Raw genomic sequence first — 18,214 nt, 5'->3', positions numbered from 1 at the left:
TCTTTAGGGACATTGTTTATCTCCAATCACACGTTCTCAAAAATATCTAGGATTGTTCCGCTGTAGCCTGATCCTTGGCAGTTAGAACCAGCTCTGTAAGTGCTGAAAAGCTTTTTATGCTGCTTGTTTCCAGTCCCATCTTTCGTATCTGAAAAGACACAGAACATATGTTAATTTTCTTTAAAACATCAAAAGCTCACTAATTATTCTACTTAAAACATTTATCAAAACACATGATTTGTCCTGCATTGATACGTGGCAAAACCCCACAACTGCATATAGTGCATGCTACAAAAAAATATTTGCAGCCAGCTTTGCTCACTTAAGTCTTTGCAGTTAATGTAGTGTCTTGCAGGGAAGTATTTAACCATCATCTAGGCAGATTGTAACTAAAGCCAGCTGGAAGCTGTCCAGTGAAACAGTCAGAAAGAGAGACTTGGCTGTTAGCTTGTTTTTAATGCATTGATTTCAACCAAATTTTTTTCAAAACTCAGATGAAGTTTCTGGGCAAAATCTTAAAGATAAACATGAACAAATCCAAGAATAGCCAACAACATGGTGATGAAAGCTGCAAGAGCCTATGGTTCTAGCCTTCTGCTCCCTGGGGGATGAAAACAGCTCTACAAATAGAGAGGTTGCTGCAAGTCGTTCCTTACCCAGGAAATCTATTGCTCTGACAATTAGAAAAATATGGCCATGAGAAAACTAAGCATGCATTGAAAAAGGAAAACCTGGATCCATAACAAAACCATAATGAAATGATTCTGAAAAAGGTGCTTGCTGTTGGAACTCTTTGGAATGTTCACATGTATCAAAACAGCTCCTAAATGATTATTAATAATCTACCCCAGTTCAGCTTAAATTCACTTTGCAGTGATGTTAGTGCACATAATGGGAATAAAAGAGCAAAAGCCCAAACCCAGCCAAAACTTGCCAAATAGTAAGTAAGATTTCCACACTTCCACCTAAATCTCCGTTCTCTAAGTCCCAAATATATGAAAAGGATCTGCTTGCACACAGGCAAACTTTATCTACCTGTTGTAATATATCAACAAAATCTGCTCACAAACAAGAACAATGGCAACTGCTTGGCAACTAATGATACAGACTTGCACTTGGAATGTTGTTTATTTCTGTATATAATTCTCAGAAATAAATTACTACAAAACAGTATGCTTATACAATTTCATGTAGCTACCGCACACATTTCCTGGAATAGTTTCTTCTTTTATTTATTTTGTTATTTAAGGTTTCATATGTGGCACTGAAAGCAACTTACAGTTACTCAGAACAACAAATAAGGCTAACATCTTTAAGCTCTTGGGAATAGGCCCTTTACTATGCAATAAATCAAGGCTGGAAATATCCAGAGAGAAGGCAAACAAAAGCAGGGCCATAAAGATGTTTCAGTCAGAGCTAAGGAAGGTCCCTGCCCTCCGATCTGTCCACACAGTGTTTTTTACTTCGTGCTTCCAAGCACTAAGTAGCACACAGTATGGAACACAAGGTTTGCATTTGAATAAGAAAGGACAGGAAAGCATGCATTGCTCAAGCAGTATCTACAGTCACCAAGGTCTCAAGTCACTTGCATTATACAGATGTGAAAAAAGAAAGCAACCCCCCCAAATCACAATTACAAAGCTTTCAAGACCAAAAAACTAAGTCAAGCTTCTCTTCCCTCTCTCACTCCCTTCCAAAACCAGTAATAATAATAAATAAACTTGTTTCTCATTACTTACTTGCTCTCCATAATATTCAACATCTAGGGCCAGCTGCAGTCGGATTTTGTTGTCATCACTCATGCCCCCATTTGTACCAACAGGGTTTGAAGTCGTAGTTCTTCTGGCTTGTTTCAACCTTTTTAGGCTCTCTTCCATTTTCTTAACAGAACTTAGCACATCAGATACAGTATCGTAATACCTAAATTAAGGAAGATGAATGAGAAAGAAAAAAAATACACGTTTACAGAAAAGCCTACTTCATACCCATCACTGGCCCTGAGAAATCATATACATTTCAAAAGTCAAAAGAAAGTAGAACTCAGGTGTCTTGAAAATTCGCCCATTGTTCCCTGAAAATAACATGAGTTTAAGTCTTGCATCAATTCTGAAACAAAATGCAAGTTTTTAGTTCACTGTTGCATTACTAGAGCTAAACAATTTTTCAAATGCCCTATCCACAGCTCTGAGCAGAAGTCAGGTATCTGTCCCACTTTTCATCTGCTGAATACACAACACCAGAGTATATATGAAGAAATAAATACACCCTGCCAAGAGAGGGGTACATTCTTGTTTTCTTCACAGTTAATTCATAATGGTTTGGGTGTTTTTCCCATGCCCATTCAATGAACACTGGAGTTTTTAATTAATGCAAACAATCTTCTGTATGGTTCCTCTTACTTTTGTGTGCTTTCAGAGAGGGCACCTTCCAGCCATTGATGAATCATGGGCTGCTTCAATGTACCTTTGTATTCATTCTGCAGCCGGTAGAAGGGCTTAAGAGCACTGTCAACATAAGGTGAAGCCTTAGTTGGCACCTCCTGGTAGATGAAAGCGAAACAAGGTGGGGAAAAAGAACCAATAATTTACTTACTGAAAGTATCAACACCAAATTCTAGCACATATATAAAATGCTAAGCCTGTACCTAAGCAAAGAGATATGCACTTCATTCACAACACATTAATGAAGAGGTCATCACACATAGGAAAGACATCATCATAAAATCATTATCTCAACATTACTTATTTAGTTTTTCAACAAATTACTCTTTTTAGCTATTCTCATCTTGTTCTTTTTCTGCAAGATACTTCTTGAATCAGATACGAGCAGCTAGCTCACTGGGAAGAAGTTTCTTGACATAGCAGACAGAAGCATCATCCTTCCAAAAGAAGCCTACCACTCAGCAACACTGCATCTTACGGTACATGCTATGACATGAGGAAACATATCTACTCTCATTAACCCTTTTTCTGTTGCACATCAACAGTTCTACTCCTTGCCCTTCCTTCACTGTTACCCTACCTAAAATTTTGAAAATACCATTTTTTTTTTCCTTTGCCATGAGGTAAAATAGAAAGTCACTAAATTATCTCAAGGTATTTAATAGGGCTCTTGACTGTCAAGCAGGTATGGACAGGCCTGAAGAACTCATAAATGTACTGCCTGGTTAACATTCTTAGCATCGGCCCTTCTGAGGCTTTTTTCTGCCTGCAGCCAGCACTGACCTTATTGGTTCTCCTATATAATCTTGGAACTTCCAGTGCACTCTTCAGGTAAGCAAAGGAGGACTCACTGAGATCCTGGATAATCCTGTTATTCAAGGTCGGCACACAGGCTGATAAAGAAGTCTTTGAGTCTTCCAAGGCTCCTATTGAAGCAAAAATGCTAAAGTTTAAACTGAGCTACCCTGCCCGATCACAACATAAATTATGTGAACCCCACTATCATCCCAATTGCACTCACTATCCTAGATAGTTGCTGGTGTCAAATACAGAATGCTTCCTAAATAAATACACACCAGCCATTTACAAAATATCAACCATTCACTAGTCAGAAAATCAGACTGAGGAAAGGAAAAAGTAACATTGTCCAGGCTCACCATTTTTTCTTCAGTATCAATGCAGCAAGGAGCTTGAATCAAAAGGCTCCAACCTACCACAGAAACTATGGTTGTGAAATTCTTGCTCAGAGTATTCAAATTTCCTATGGAATTACTGCAGCATACTCAAAGTTGTGATGGACAACAGACCATCTACTGAGTGGGGGACATGCACAAGCTCCTACCTCTCTTACGGACATCTACCAATAATCCCGATTTAGAGATTTAAGTGGAATTCACAGCACAGAACTTCTGGCTTTATTTGAAGACAGGCAACAGTTCACTCAATCAGCTACATGCTTGGCTTTAATTACTGAATGAAATCAGGCTGCATGTTTCATATAAAAAAAAAAAAAAGGCACTTCAAACTCACTCAATTTTAACCAAACATTTTCCAGACTCAACATGTCAGTTCAAGATCATAGAATCATAAGACAGTTTGGGTTGGAAGGGACCTTAAAGACCACCTAGTCCCATCGCCTCTGCCACGGCAGGGACACCTTCCACTAGAGGAGGTTACTCAAAATCCCATCCAACCTCGCCTGGCAAGAAAGTTTCTATTTAACAAGTTAAACCTAAAGCATGCTTCTTTAAGTAATAAAACAATTAGTGTTCTCAATTTTTTCACTGTAAATTATGACACTGTGTGTAAAAGCTGATACTGTTTGGTTGGCAGAGTGGATCTGGGAGAAAGGGGAAGGAGACTGAATTCAGCCTCTCAGCTTTACCTGCAATACAGGACATATTCTTGAAGCCAATCATTTCAAGTTTTGGTTTAATCATTTCTAAGATGTCAGGAATCTGAACAAAAACAAAACAAAAACCAAATAGATACAGTCATGTTATAAACATTTTCATTACTTTTCCTACATTCCATGTTTCCAGTGCATCAAAAGACACCTTCTTTTCCGTATTTTTACCGCATTTATGGGAAACTAGGACTAGAAGAATACTTCACAAATTACAGAAATTTCAGCCTTATTGACCAAAAATACACACAAGTCATTCCTACTGGAAGTAAAATTAATGCCATACATCTGTCTTCAAGATTCTGGACCATTAGTAAAGTATAATCATGATGATAAAACTTTTTTTCAACCTCAAAGATTAAAACCTGTAAACATTTAAAAGAGAATATAATATTAAAGCTGAATATTGCACCACACTCCAAGTTGCAACAGAGATTTTACTAGTAAAGGTGAGACTCTGGCACAGTGACACTTTCCACCAAAAATGACCAGAACCATACTATTTTAGGTGTTAAGTCCAGCAGCTACTGATAAAAAGAGTTTAAATACCTGAAGTAATTTCTCCGTAATCTGCTATTCCAAATAAATACAGAGTAGACCATTTATTTCAGGTGATATTTTCTACGTTAGACAACTCCAGCTCTGGCATTTAAGATTAAAAAAACGCTTATAGGACAATATTTTAAACTATTTCATGTTCTTAACAAGATGCTAAACAATAACAACACAGAGATCAACGAAGACTCTTTAGTAAGTAAAGTCACAAGCACAAACCTGATCCTGGAGTTTGTCCAGATCTGCAGCAACATATACCAGCTGAGTACTAGATATAGAAGGCAGTGGTTGACTTTCTGGAGAAGACCCATTCCCTTGGTCCTCACTAAGGTTGAGGCTTACAGAAGATTCCTTCCTACCAGCTGGCACAGATTTTTTGCTTTCCTTCTCACTGGAAATAGGCCTTACAGAAACCTGAAACATCAAACTGAGATGTGAACCCTAGCAATAGTGAAGGCAGTTAAAGTTGGACAAAGAGAAACAGTAAAGGATGTGTAAGTTCTAAGCATGAGAATGGCACACTTACAAAGGATATTAGCATTCCTAAATTATCTTAAAAAAAGAGTTATTTTGAAAACAGTTTTTGGTGCACTATGGAGTTGGATGATTTTGAGCAAATTTGTCAAACACATGCTTCATTCAACTACTCTGTTTTAACTCTGGTACTTATCAGTACTTCTTATGAGCCCATTTAGCTGAGAGAAGTGAGTAACAAGAAATGGATAAAGGAAGATCTCACTGCTGTCTTCAGCTACCTAAGAGGCATGTATAGAGAAGATGGACTCAAACTTTGGACATACTCAAAATTCTACTTGAAAAGGCTTGATCTGCATAACCTTATTTAAACAGCCCTGTTTTGAGCAGGACTTGGTACCAGATGACCTCCAGTAGTCCCTTTAAATCACAATTATTCTATCGTACTGTCTTTCTATGACACAAGAAACAAGGCAACCTTGTATGGCTGAAAGCAGGATTAGAAGAGCAAAGCACAACCTTTCCTGCTCAGAAGCAGGGAATCACTGATGTTGAGTCAGTTGCCCATGAAACTTACGGTTTTTTAGTCTCAACACTGAGGAATTGATCTAGATTAACTTAGCCCTTTTTATTTGCAGGGCTAAGTTTTCACCTGGCTCAGTTTCACAAGCTCTTCATTGTATCAATGAGTGAACACACAAGAAGAACAAAACCAAGATAGTGGCTACTTTTTTCAGTGGCAAAGGCAGCCTCAAGCACACATGGAAGTATAGCCTTGGCAACCATCAGTCAGTAACATCGCAGCAGCACTCACATTTGTGGTTAATAACATATTTTGCAGTGACACTTTATATATAATAACTGGCTGAAAGTGTTCTTATTGAAGAATGTTAAGTTCTGGAAAAAAGCACTTAAAAGGAGGTCACATACTTTGTTTCAAAAGGTCTCTTGTTGATGGACATACCCAATCACCAAAAGCATAAGCATGCAGTTCTCTTACCTCACCAATGAACACAGAGTAGCGTGCCAAAATCTGCAGACTAAGTTTCCACAGGCGGTGTGCTAATAACGGTAAAAACATTTGATCTGACCAGCACTTCAGAAGACTCGTCCAGACCATGTGAGTGGCCAAAAGACAGTATGAGCTGCCATCTAGAAACAATCACACAAGGATCAAGTTCCTAAGCACATTTTTAAAAGATGTAAAATCAGCTCAATTGTATTACCTGAGATTTAAAAAAAACTAAGGTAAAAAAAGATCCTTACAAAAAGACACAAAGACAGCAAAGAGGATTCATTAAGCACTGTCTGAAACAGATTCTTAAAATATTAGCTCCTCATTACTTTACATTTCAAATTCCACTAAGTTTTGCTGTTGCAAAAGCAACAAATGAGAATTTGCCCACAACAAAGGCAGGAACAGCTTAGCCAAATAATCTACTTCAGAAGGTAACAATCCTAAGATAATTTTTGGCTGTCCTATGAAGAAGTTATATTAGAAATGCTTTCCAGTCATAACAGTAATACTCCTTTAGCACTAAACTACTGCTCCTGTCACAGTTATATCTGAGATATCTGCTAGAAATATTTACTTAACACACAGTAGGAATATCCATATTTAAACCAAATACTTTTAAAGCAGTTCATACACTAACATTTCATGGCATACAATTAGAGACCTAATGAATGTGTCTGCAAGCTCCATGTAAACACCTTGACACAGTAGGATTTATGCATTTCACCTCCATTAGGATTTTTTCTCTTCAGAGAGCATGTGTGTGTATACACACAAATACATTTATATGACTCTTAGCTGACTTCTTCATAAGTATTTACTCTGTTAACTGAAGTAAGCTTTTCTGATTACAGTATACTTCTAATGAATATATCATATTTTCTCCTCCACTGTAGTCCTTCCTGTGCATCTGCTCATAGATCAATGTATGTTTTTGGAGCAGACACCAATATGAGAAATCAGAGCAAGCCTATACGTTGCTTATATGCTGCCAAAGACAGCGAGTTTCACCTCTACATAGTCTTAAAACAATAAAGAAAAATATTCCCCAGTAACATAGCATAGGCTTTTGGTTATCACTTAGAGGATGCTAAATGCCAATTTACTTCCTTCTTGCACTGAGAGGATAGTTACACAACTATGTTAGCGGCTGCTGCCAAAAGGGGTATTTTTAGGAAGTGATCACAAAGTGAACAACACTCTCATATTGCCTTATCTATAAAAATGGAACAGTTCTCTATGAACTGTTTAATAAGTTCATCAGAAAAAAGAAGGCGCACGTGAATCCACTGGATGCATGTTACTACTCAATACTCAATCAACAGACAGTAGCCACTGCTACTTATATTATAATTTCCTTTGCAATAGAGAAACTATTATTGCAAGTTTACCTGGTGCTTCCTCTAGTGTATCTGAAAGTGCTTCTTCTAAGGCCCCTGCTATTTCTCTGAATCTGAGAGACACAAAGATTTTGAATATTACAATTTAACAATTGCTTAAACTGATGCCTAAACATTTTTTCAATGTTTATTTCAGTATTATTTCAATGTGCTATCAATGTACAGATTTTATATCTGCAATTATTTTTGCCTGGCATAAATTGGGATATAAATGAGACCAACATTCAAACACTTGAAAATGAACCTTCAACTTTTCACAGGCAGATACGAAGCTGATACTTTGCGAAATTTTCAAGGTCAGAATTGCAAACATTAACAAAATGATAGCTCACAGTGTGTCAAATCTTCAGCTTTTCTAAGAAGTGAAGGGTTTTTTTGTTGTGTTACTGTTTTTAAACTAAAAGTGAACAAATTATCTCACACTTGCTTTAGTTGACCTTCAGCTATGCCCCATGACACCGGAGGCTTCAGCTTTCTACATGTTTGTTAATGAAGAGTGGCATAAGGTTCTGCAAACAATTCTGTACCTGGTAAAAATCAATAGTTCCTCACAGGATACCTTGACCCCCTTTGTAAAAAATTCACCCTTCAAAATAGTAAAGAAATGAAATCCTGCCTCCCCAGTTTTTTTAGTATAACAGCAAAGTTAATATTGAAACCTTTGACACTTTCCCATAGTTCCAGCATATTGGATAAACAGCACAGCATTTCCATGGTCTAAAAACTGTCAGGCAAGAGCTGCAGGAAATTCTTCTTTAACCAGTTTTTCCCTCTAAATGCTGAAAAAAAAGCTATCATTTTAACTCCTCTATAGAAAGCTCTGTTGTCATTGATTACCCCTTTCTTGCTTTTATGTGCATCATGTAACTACATAAGCGTTCCTATCAAACTTCCTACTAACCTGTAGGGTTCCTCTTAACTCACATTTCCAAATGAGAACAGGGGCCCACCTAGTTTTTCTTATTCAAACTTCCAATGCATGTTTAGTAACTAAACTTATTTTAGAAATAGTCGTGAAATGGCTTCAAAATCTCATTCCTGCCTATGCACCACTTCCACCAACAGAGCAGTGTCTAAGTCTTACGGTGAAAAGGATTGAGAATGGAATTGTATTTTTAACAACATAATTTTTGCTGAATGTTTCTTAGATAGGAAAAAAAACTCCCCAATGTGGAGTTCACTACAGTTCCACACTCAGTTGTACTGACATAATTTAAAGAATGGCTGAAAGAGTTACTGGGGCTGTTTGAGCCAGCACTGCTACGGAAGTAATTCCTGTACATCTATCTGTTCCTCACAGAATCATTTATAAAGGCTTTAGTGAGGGCTGATTGTTATGTGTAATTTCTGTAACTGAATAAAGAAAAAACACAGAAAAAAAAAGAAAAAACTCATCTGTCTTAACCATAAATGGCGTAGTGTGAGATAACAAAATCATAGAATGGTTTGGGTTGCAAGAGACCTTAAAGATTATCTCATTCCAAACCCCTGCCACGGGCAGGGAATAATACTTAAATAGAAATCCTGTATGACTTAAGGATATTAACATACATTAAAGAAAAAGCTTCCTTGAGATATATATATAATGAATATGTTGCATTATTTTCACAGTTGTGCACTGAAAAATTCATGGGTACTTCTTAAAATTAGCTGATTATTCCAGTATATAGGAATAACTGGTGAAAGATAAACCAGCTGCTGTTATCCAATCATTTATTGAAATAGTGAATTATTTAGATTTACAGTAATCCTGGATTAAAGAAAAATTATTTTTTTTTAAAATTTTATCAGTCAAAGCTCAAAATACCTAATGGGAAAGAACATTTTTGAACAGAAAGAATATGCTGAAGGTCCATTTCAATTTTATGAGCAAGAATATCAAAGTTTGATCAAGTGGTCACTTATCAGAAAAGTTGCAAACAAAATGTTTCAACCAAAAAGGGCAGACTCATGTCCCTATTAATGATATAGATCTGTTAAAAGGTTCATAATGGCTACAGTTCCACAGACACTTTTAGTTGGTGCACTCAGCACTGCTACTGTAGTGAGTACTCCTGCCCCTTTCCTTGGGCCAGCACAAATATTTGTACAGTTAAGTGGTTTGGAGGAATTGACTGAAGTTGAACATCAGCCTTTTTTCACCCAGAGTAACAGATCTTCCCATCAGTTCTCTACACAGCTGAAGGAACAAACATGCAAGCAAAAAACCAAACCAGAATGTCAGAGCCTGGGGCTACCACTTCACAGAATGCAACGAAACACCAAAACACCAAGACTCTGCTCATAGCCCCATGCTCCTGTCACTTATATTGGTTCCAGCACTCCTAAGATTCCTGGATGGAATTTTTCATCAATAATGCAAATTTATCCTGGATTAAAGATACTGGATAAATGTGACTATGGTTGTACTGTTACAGCCAGTGACAGTCATGCAGTAAAAAAATGCCAGGTTAAAAATAAACACATCAGTTTCTCTCCCCTCTCTTTTGGAAATTGTACCCTTTTTTTGAAGAGACCCTCAGAAGGCTTTGGACCAAGACAGATCACACACAGCACACTAAGGTCATAGCAGACTTCATCAACAGTTCTCTTTCTTGCCTGGAGACTTGCTACCCAGCCCCAAAATCAGATATGCAGACTACACTTTCTAAAAATATGGGTTTACATTCTATTCTGCTCATTAACATTCTAGCATTACTAGAATTAAAATGGTGCTTCTTGGGTTTCTCTGCTCTCTTCTAGCTGCAAGATCTGTAAAAGGTAATGCTACAGGTACATCAGACTTGCTGGAAAAGCAAGCTAAAACTTATTACTTAACTCCTCAGGAAAATGAAATAGTAGGGGGAATTCTTTGGGAAGGCCATGGAACAAGACCTAGCACTTTACAGAGCACATCCTGTGAGATGCAAAGAATGTTGGAAACATTCTAGATCTGCAAAAGCTGTAAGTTGTCAAGTCCTTTAATTCTATATGTCTAAGAAGAAAGACTTCTTCCCTCACAGTAAGTATTCCTCCAGATTTGCACAAGTAGCATCCTTCAACATACAGTTTAGTTCCAGGGATGCTGGAGAAAAAGAATTCGAAACAAGATTTCAAGACTTATCTGCATCTGTTCCTGAATGTCTTATGAGTAGTGTATCAAAATCGGTGTAACAACACAGTACATACTGAAGAGCAGCTGGCTGTGATTTTGCTCAATTACCAAAAGACATATAAAACAGTTGCTTGACTAATTAAATTCTTAGATTGACTTCTACAATTTGGTGACAAGGGAAACTTTGAACTATGAGATCTGACCCCAAGCCAGATCATTTCGCTGTGACTGAATTTTACTTTTGAAAGAGTGAACAAAAAAATTATATACTAACCTTATTTGAAAATATACAGGCAAATTCCATTTGTTATTAAAGCTGTGGTAAGATGGGTGAGCTCTTAACCGTTTCACACTGGCCTGGGAGCCACACTGTCGTTCAAATTTCCGTACAAAATCCATACTAGTAGTGTACTTCTGCAGAAGGAGAACATTCTGATGTAAGCATTCTGATCACACACCGGATCCAGCAGACAAGGAAAGCCAGCACGCATCCAGCAGAACTCTTGTATTACACTACAGTTAATCACACTTCAGAATGGGCTGACACTAACCCCATCACCTAATCATATAAGGCTAAAATCCTGGATTGCAGTGAAACCAAAACCAATTAACTAGTAGTTCTTATACCATGATAAGAAAAGCCAGTGCAAGACACTTCTGAAAAGCATAAAATTGTCCAAGTACCCTGAATAAGCAGAACTCATCAGAGAGATGCATGAATATTTCTGAGCTCAGTTGCTGGAGTGGAACAACAGTGCTGTACAGTACTAAGAACAGCGTCAGTCACAGGAGATAATAGGCATACAACAAACAGAAATGATCAGGAATGAATCCCAAAGTAAACATAAACAAATAAACATGAGAATGAAAGCCTCTTTTTGTTATATGGGACCTGTATTATAGGCATTCCTAGACCTGTTTGTCTAAAACTATGTTTTGCAAATACCAAATATTTGCATAAGAACTTCAGTTTCAGATAAACTAACTTTATCCACTGTATGCTTATAATAAGATGTTTACGAATAGTGTTAAGTCAGTTGCAAGTAAAGACAGATTATATTAATACCCAAAGGCACTGTGGGTTTACTCTCAACAGTAACTAATTAACACCCTGAAAATAATGAAATAATAAATTAAATCACACACAAAGCAGAAAGCCAAGAACACAAAAGCTACGTAAATCAATTTAAAATCAAAATACAGCTAAAATCTGCCTCTGTGCAATGAAAACATTTGGCTTATGTGCAATTTTCTTTAAAAAAACACCCAAACCAACCAAAAGCAGCCCTAAAACCTATGGTACATGGTCAGTAAGCCAATGTGAATTAATGAAATAAGCCTGACTGAATCTCCTGGTGCTTCTGACTTCACTGCAGTAAAAGCAACAACAGGGCTGCAAGGCTATTCCCACAATCCAGAGCACTACATGAGTGATGTGATTTTGCTTCTTACAAAGCAGCAAAACATTCTCAGGAAAAGCTCCTGAGTTGCTGCTTACAGGTTCTGCTCTCAGAAACTCCTGTGGCTACACGACATGCGCTGACATGGGCTTTTGTGTTGTGTATGTCAGCAAGTTCCTAACTTTGTTAAAGGTATAATTTAAGCATATTTTTCTTGTGAACATGGCAGTTTCAGTGTGTTAAGACAGTTCAGTGCGTCAAGACAGTATTCTGAAAATTGCACACAAAAGCTTTTCTCCCAAAGTGGTTGTATTTATAACACAATGGAACCATAAAAGATATGGGAGTTAAATCCAGAATGAATGACAGATTAGTGCTCTTTCAGGCCTCCTTTCTTAGATATTAAACCCAGCAATGTAAAAAGGCAAACAAACTGTTAATGCTCTGCTACCTTAAGTATTAGCCAACGATATAAACCAGAACACTCTTTAAAAGACCTATCACGCATGTTCAAAATAGAAGACAACTCAAGAGACATTTATCTAGTTATTGATAACATTATATCCAAGAGAGGGAACTAACTGCAGGACTCATTCCCATTTCAGCTTTTAGGATAGAACTGTTGACTTCAAGAGAAGCTAAAGTGGGAAACAAAATGGAGCAATTTTCAAACAGAGGAATCTAAACTTAAACAATCTCAAATTAATGTTTAGGGATAAAAGAAGTATTATTTTCACATACCCTGTGGATCTACAAATCTGACCCAGAAATAAGGGCATAACAACATGAAACAATTTTAAGAAAAACTCTACATAAGTAAATGGTGCATATATTTTAACATACATGCTTACGCTGCCAGTCCAATTTTTACAGGTTTTAAAAAATGTGTTTTTCTATTCCCCTTCTCTACATCTAAAAGCCTCCTAAAAGATAAAACTGCATATTCAAACCTTTCAGAATTAACTCTCTCTATATATATACACACATATGCAAACAAACCTGGAAAAAATACACTTACTGTCTCAAACCTGTGTTGCATTACTTGGCTTATCAGCTGTGCAGAAACTATTTTAATGGTTGTTTTTCCCCCTCTTATTTCAGAACTACCAGTGTTTAGACATTTTTACACTTGACATGTCAACTTCTTATCGATTTTTAGGTAAAAAATTTTAATGATTTCGATTCTGAGTCACTTAGGTAGTCAAAAGCAGTTTGGAAACTACTTTAGACCTACTACATGGTTTACTTGAAAGTCATATGGGGATGCTGGGGTTTTATGTTTGTTGTGAGCCAGCATGGCTCACAATTTGCAGTATGCAGGGCATTAGGGGAAAGCTTGAAGAGTGACTGAAACTGTACGGGAAACATAGTATTCTCACCAGCAGGGGTGTCATTTGCATGGCATTACCACAGCTTTCTTCAACATTATTTCATTTGCTTCTTACTCAGAGCCTGCCCTGCACACTGTCGTGCCTACCTGCCTTCAATTATTCAACATATCTGTATGAAAAAGATTTTAAATTCCAAGACAAATATAAGTATTTAGGTAAAAGCAGTTTTGCACAAACACAGGAAGAATCATCAGAAACCTTCAAGAGCAATCTAATATTTCTCTAAGTCATCTGTTCTGATCTGCCTTCTTTGCCTTCCTTCACACAGCTTTTTCACTGCCTGCCATCTCCATCTTGAAAATAAAAGGTTTCACACTAATCATGAGTCAAGCTGCAAATTAAAAAAAGGAAAAAAAAATCATATTTCAGCAATCCTGGTTAAATACAGACAGACAGGACATGAAGAAGAGCATAAAGCTCCTATTTTCTGCTTGTGACATACTAATCAAGCACTGCCAGAGCCAATTGTCATGCTAGACCAAGAAATCTGTTTCAACATTAGTAAAAGATGATCTTTTAGAGTCAGAGAAGCACAGCCAATGATGAAAATACAAGAGTGACAAGTAGTTTAAATTAATTTTATAATGTAAGCTGGTCATGATTAATTGTGACACCAGAGAAAATACCTCTTTTATGTTCTAAACCTGATCATGCTTCCTCCAAATATTTTTGTTTCTATTAGTTGACTTGTGTTTCTAATCACAACATAATCTGCAGTACTGAAAGAGAGCAAAAACTAAAACAAGCAAGTGAAACCATTTTTTAAGCCAACTACAGTACAGAGCAAGCTGTAACTCAGTTATTGAATTACCCTGACAGCCTTTTCTATACAGAAGTGGTAGTCTTGGGCAAACACTGGAGTTGTCCCCTCCCACCTTCACTTATGCTGCAATACTACAACTAAGAAGGAACATCTACTCCTAAAACAAATGCTAAGACCAAATTCACATGATCAATGTCTTCAAATAACTTCTGTATGAGCTTTTCTGACAAACTTGAGGGGAGAATTCATTTCTATGAAAATTAAATCAAGTGATTTGAGATAACCTCATGCAACAACATGAATTTACACAAAAGCAGCAAGGAAAAAAACCCTAGAGAACATAACTCATTCAATTCTTGTATATGTCAAAGGAATCACAAACGGAAAAAAAAATAATTACCTCATGAAACATGTCTGGGTTTCCAGGGTTAAACAGTGATGGTAATTTCTCTTCTAAACCATGTACTATTTCTGGCCACACTGAATTCACTAAGAAATCATATCCAGGAACAATATCTGCTTTTTCGCTGAAATAAAATTGCAATTATTTCACGGTTATATTTTACCATCTGCCTTCTATGTGAAGGTAGGATTAACTAAAAAGACATGCACTGCATTAGATGAGATGCAATTAAGTTTTTCTATGTAGGTATGCCAATTCACTTAAATTATTCTTCCTTTGATGTTTCCTATCCAATCCCACAGTCTCAGCAAATGCAAGGTATTTTTTATAACTCTCAAAGTGTTTAAAATCTTATCAGTTATGTATTTTGCAAGTGTGTTCTGGAAGATGATTACATTTCAGATGAAAACTCCTATTCAAGTTTTAACAACTCCAAAGAGGTACCAAGTACTATGCAATGCAACTATTGCAATGCAACTATTGCAATGGAAAAAAGCAGAACTTCTTCATAATTGTTCCACTCTGTATTTATACATGACATTGTGCTTCAAAGCAAAAGATTAAAAGCTACCTTGATTAGGAAAATCTATAAATTCAGAGCAGAAGAGATACAAGCATTTAATTCTAGTTCAGTACATCACAGTACAAAGCAGAAACATTCCATTATTAAGAAGAAAGATTACAACTTGCTGAGGGATTAAAAGAATTGAAATGTTAGTAAAACTTAAGAGTCATAAAAAGCTCAGCAATGGATGACTAATTAGAAAAAGTAATTCTGCAGTCCCTAGAGGCTACATCCATAGTTCTGCTAATTACAGCAGTCTACTATATAAACCAGCCTGCAAACAGATGAATAAATTGATACAATTCAGTAGACCTGAATTATTTAAACCTCAAAACAGCCAATTTAATTGCATAAGGAATTAAGCACTTTTAGAGAAGACACTGAAAGCACAGATCAATTAAACCTGTAGTTCTAGTACATGTGAAAAATCAGCAACCTCTGGGGGTCATCCCCACTTTTCTGATGTGCACCAACAACCCAGTAACATTTGAACTTATGTTTTTTAATAGCTTTATTATGCCCTTCTCCTTGGATGAAGTGTACAATAATATTTCATGGACTCAAAAAAAACCAAGGTATCTGACATATTGTATTATGAACAGTACTAAATTCTACTACTGAAACAAAGTATTCTCCTTCCCTCCTCTGAAGGTCTGGGCCACAGCACCCAGAAAGTCTGTTCAGTGTTCTGTTTTGGCAAAAAAAACACAGATGTGAGCCAGAAATCAAACCTGATTATGAACCTTCAGGAAAGGCCAGATAGGTGGCTTGCACATCAAAGCTACTTATGCACAGCATTTTGAAAGTGTATGATAGTTGCTGTAACTTTAGTGCAATCAAAAGAAACCACAAGATACTTACCTCGAAATAGCTCCCCCTGTTACTTCACGCAAGAGACGGCAATGATGAGGAACAAACTCCAATAGTCTATTGTACATAGACTGAAGGCCATTAGGATGAGATTGAACGTGCTGTTCCACAATCACCTGCCAGGAAGAGTTCAATGTTAAATGCCAGAAAAGTGAATATAAAATACTGTAATGCAAGACTCAGTCTACTCCCTCAAAACTCCTACCACTATAACCCAAACATAGGGATAGTGAGTATATTACATTTTTATATTACAGTTTCCAAGTATAACTTGCCATCTTGAATTATTACTTCCTTTAATGCAGCACTCTAGCTGGGAAGATTGGCCCCAAAAATGGGAATGAGCTCCTGGCTTTTAAATGTCAGTCTGGCTCCCCACCCACTTCACACACCACTGACACCTGAAGCAGTTAAATTAAATGGATGACTGGGAAATTAAATGGATGACTGGGAAAATCTAATCAAACCCCAGAATAAAGTCATAAATCTCTTCTAAATTTAGAGGTTGTTGATTCAATCCCAAATGCACGTAAACCAATAGCCAAGAATCTTTTGTGAAAATGCTAAGCCTTTAATGCAGCTAGCAAAGTTGTCTGCCTGGACTGTACCCCATATCCAGAGAAAACAGACAATTGCTGCCATAAAGAGAAGGCAGACAGTAGTTGGACAATACAAGAAGAGAACAATAGCTTGTATTTCTTAGTATTCTTCTACCTGTCTGAATGCTTTTGCCTCTAACTACATAAAGAAGCAGAATGTTGCAGAAGTGGGGAAAGAACAAGTCCTGAGAAAACTGAGGGGGGAAGATGTAACCTGTCCCCCACTAGAGCAGATGCTACAGCATTAGCAAGCACCCAAAGGAAGTTTGTCCTTAAAGGGAGGGCAACCACCAGTTGACTCGCTCTCCCATCCAAAGCCAGGAGCTAGTTTTGCTTTGTAAATCTGTATGCATACAAAACAAAATCAGGAAAATTTTAAATGTTTCATTCACAGAGGCAGAAAAGAAACATCCTACTGACAATGACATACAGCTTGGGTGGCATCAGACATACTGTTTTTTCACAGGGAACAGATAGAAACTGTAGAAACTGTGTCTTCAGACAATGGGAAGAAAAGGACATTGCACTAAGAACTATTTTTGCTGCATTTGCTTGCTACTGAGCCAGCCATGGAGAAAGGCAAAGGTCCAATTCCCACAGATGCACCCTGGTCCAGAATAAATTGGATTTTTCTGCAGTCATATGCTTGGTTTAAGGTTCGTTTTTTGGGCTCCTTGGCCCATAAAAAAAAAAAACAAAACCACAGGAAAGAAAGAGAATCCCTTTTTTCTTAAATAGCAACAACAAATTGACATTGTGTTGGGGCTCAGTTCTTCTGCTGTCTCCACAAAGGCACTTTGAAGCTGATGAGGAAAGCTAGAGTTTAACAGGAAAAATAATCATGTTTGCAAATCAATTAATTTTCTTAGGATTCATGATTTTATCTTACCTCATCTATATAAGGTTTTACAAGCACTTGACCAACTAAAGCCTCTGCATCCCGTGTTTTGTCAATTGTTGCATAAGTGCGAAGACAGTGACGTATTATGTCAACATTTGAAGTCTGAAGGCCCTCCAAGAGCAGCCCTTCCAGAGACTGCTGCAACATAGCTGTTATTCCAGCTATACGCTATGAAGAGAAACAAATACAGTAATAAACAAGCCTTGTCATTATTGCTGAAGTAAATTCTTCCAGAAATACCTGTTTGCTATTTTCATTTGAAAGGTGCACAAGTTTTAAGTGTCAACAATAAATGAACATTAACACAAGCTCAGTGGGTTACTGATACTATTTAACACAGTATTTATTAGAATAAGGTTAAAAGGCAAGTATTTTCCTCTGTATGTTGTAAATTATGTATTATCTAAGGTCCCCTTTATCCTGCAAACTTGATAACT

At 37.0% G+C, this 18,214-nt stretch overlaps 1 protein-coding gene across 1 annotated transcript in view; it reads right to left on the bottom strand.

Annotated features, from left to right (window-relative positions):
- Positions 1-2: 2 nt before the first annotated feature.
- The window catches only part of COG2 (component of oligomeric golgi complex 2), a gene marked incomplete at its 5' end in the record, with an annotated part of 23,438 nt that continues 5,226 nt past the window's right edge, over positions 3-18,214 (bottom strand). The window contains 12 exons of the mRNA XM_010021064.1: positions 3-148; positions 1,740-1,920; positions 2,400-2,539; positions 3,225-3,367; positions 4,327-4,399; positions 5,122-5,316; positions 6,377-6,528; positions 7,783-7,844; positions 11,160-11,299; positions 14,840-14,966; positions 16,269-16,393; positions 17,766-17,945. Coding sequence (XP_010019366.1) covers positions 47-148; positions 1,740-1,920; positions 2,400-2,539; positions 3,225-3,367; positions 4,327-4,399; positions 5,122-5,316; positions 6,377-6,528; positions 7,783-7,844; positions 11,160-11,299; positions 14,840-14,966; positions 16,269-16,393; positions 17,766-17,945 — 1,620 coding nt within the window. The remainder of the gene's footprint in view (positions 149-1,739; positions 1,921-2,399; positions 2,540-3,224; positions 3,368-4,326; positions 4,400-5,121; positions 5,317-6,376; positions 6,529-7,782; positions 7,845-11,159; positions 11,300-14,839; positions 14,967-16,268; positions 16,394-17,765; positions 17,946-18,214) is intronic.

The sequence above is a fragment of the Nestor notabilis genome, unplaced genomic scaffold (genome assembly GCF_000696875.1).
Source record: "Nestor notabilis isolate BGI_N333 unplaced genomic scaffold, ASM69687v1 scaffold22588, whole genome shotgun sequence".
Lineage (NCBI taxonomy): Eukaryota > Metazoa > Chordata > Aves > Psittaciformes > Psittacidae > Nestor > Nestor notabilis.
Note: the sequence above shows the minus strand (reverse complement) of the source record. Positions and strands in the feature narration are given on the sequence as shown.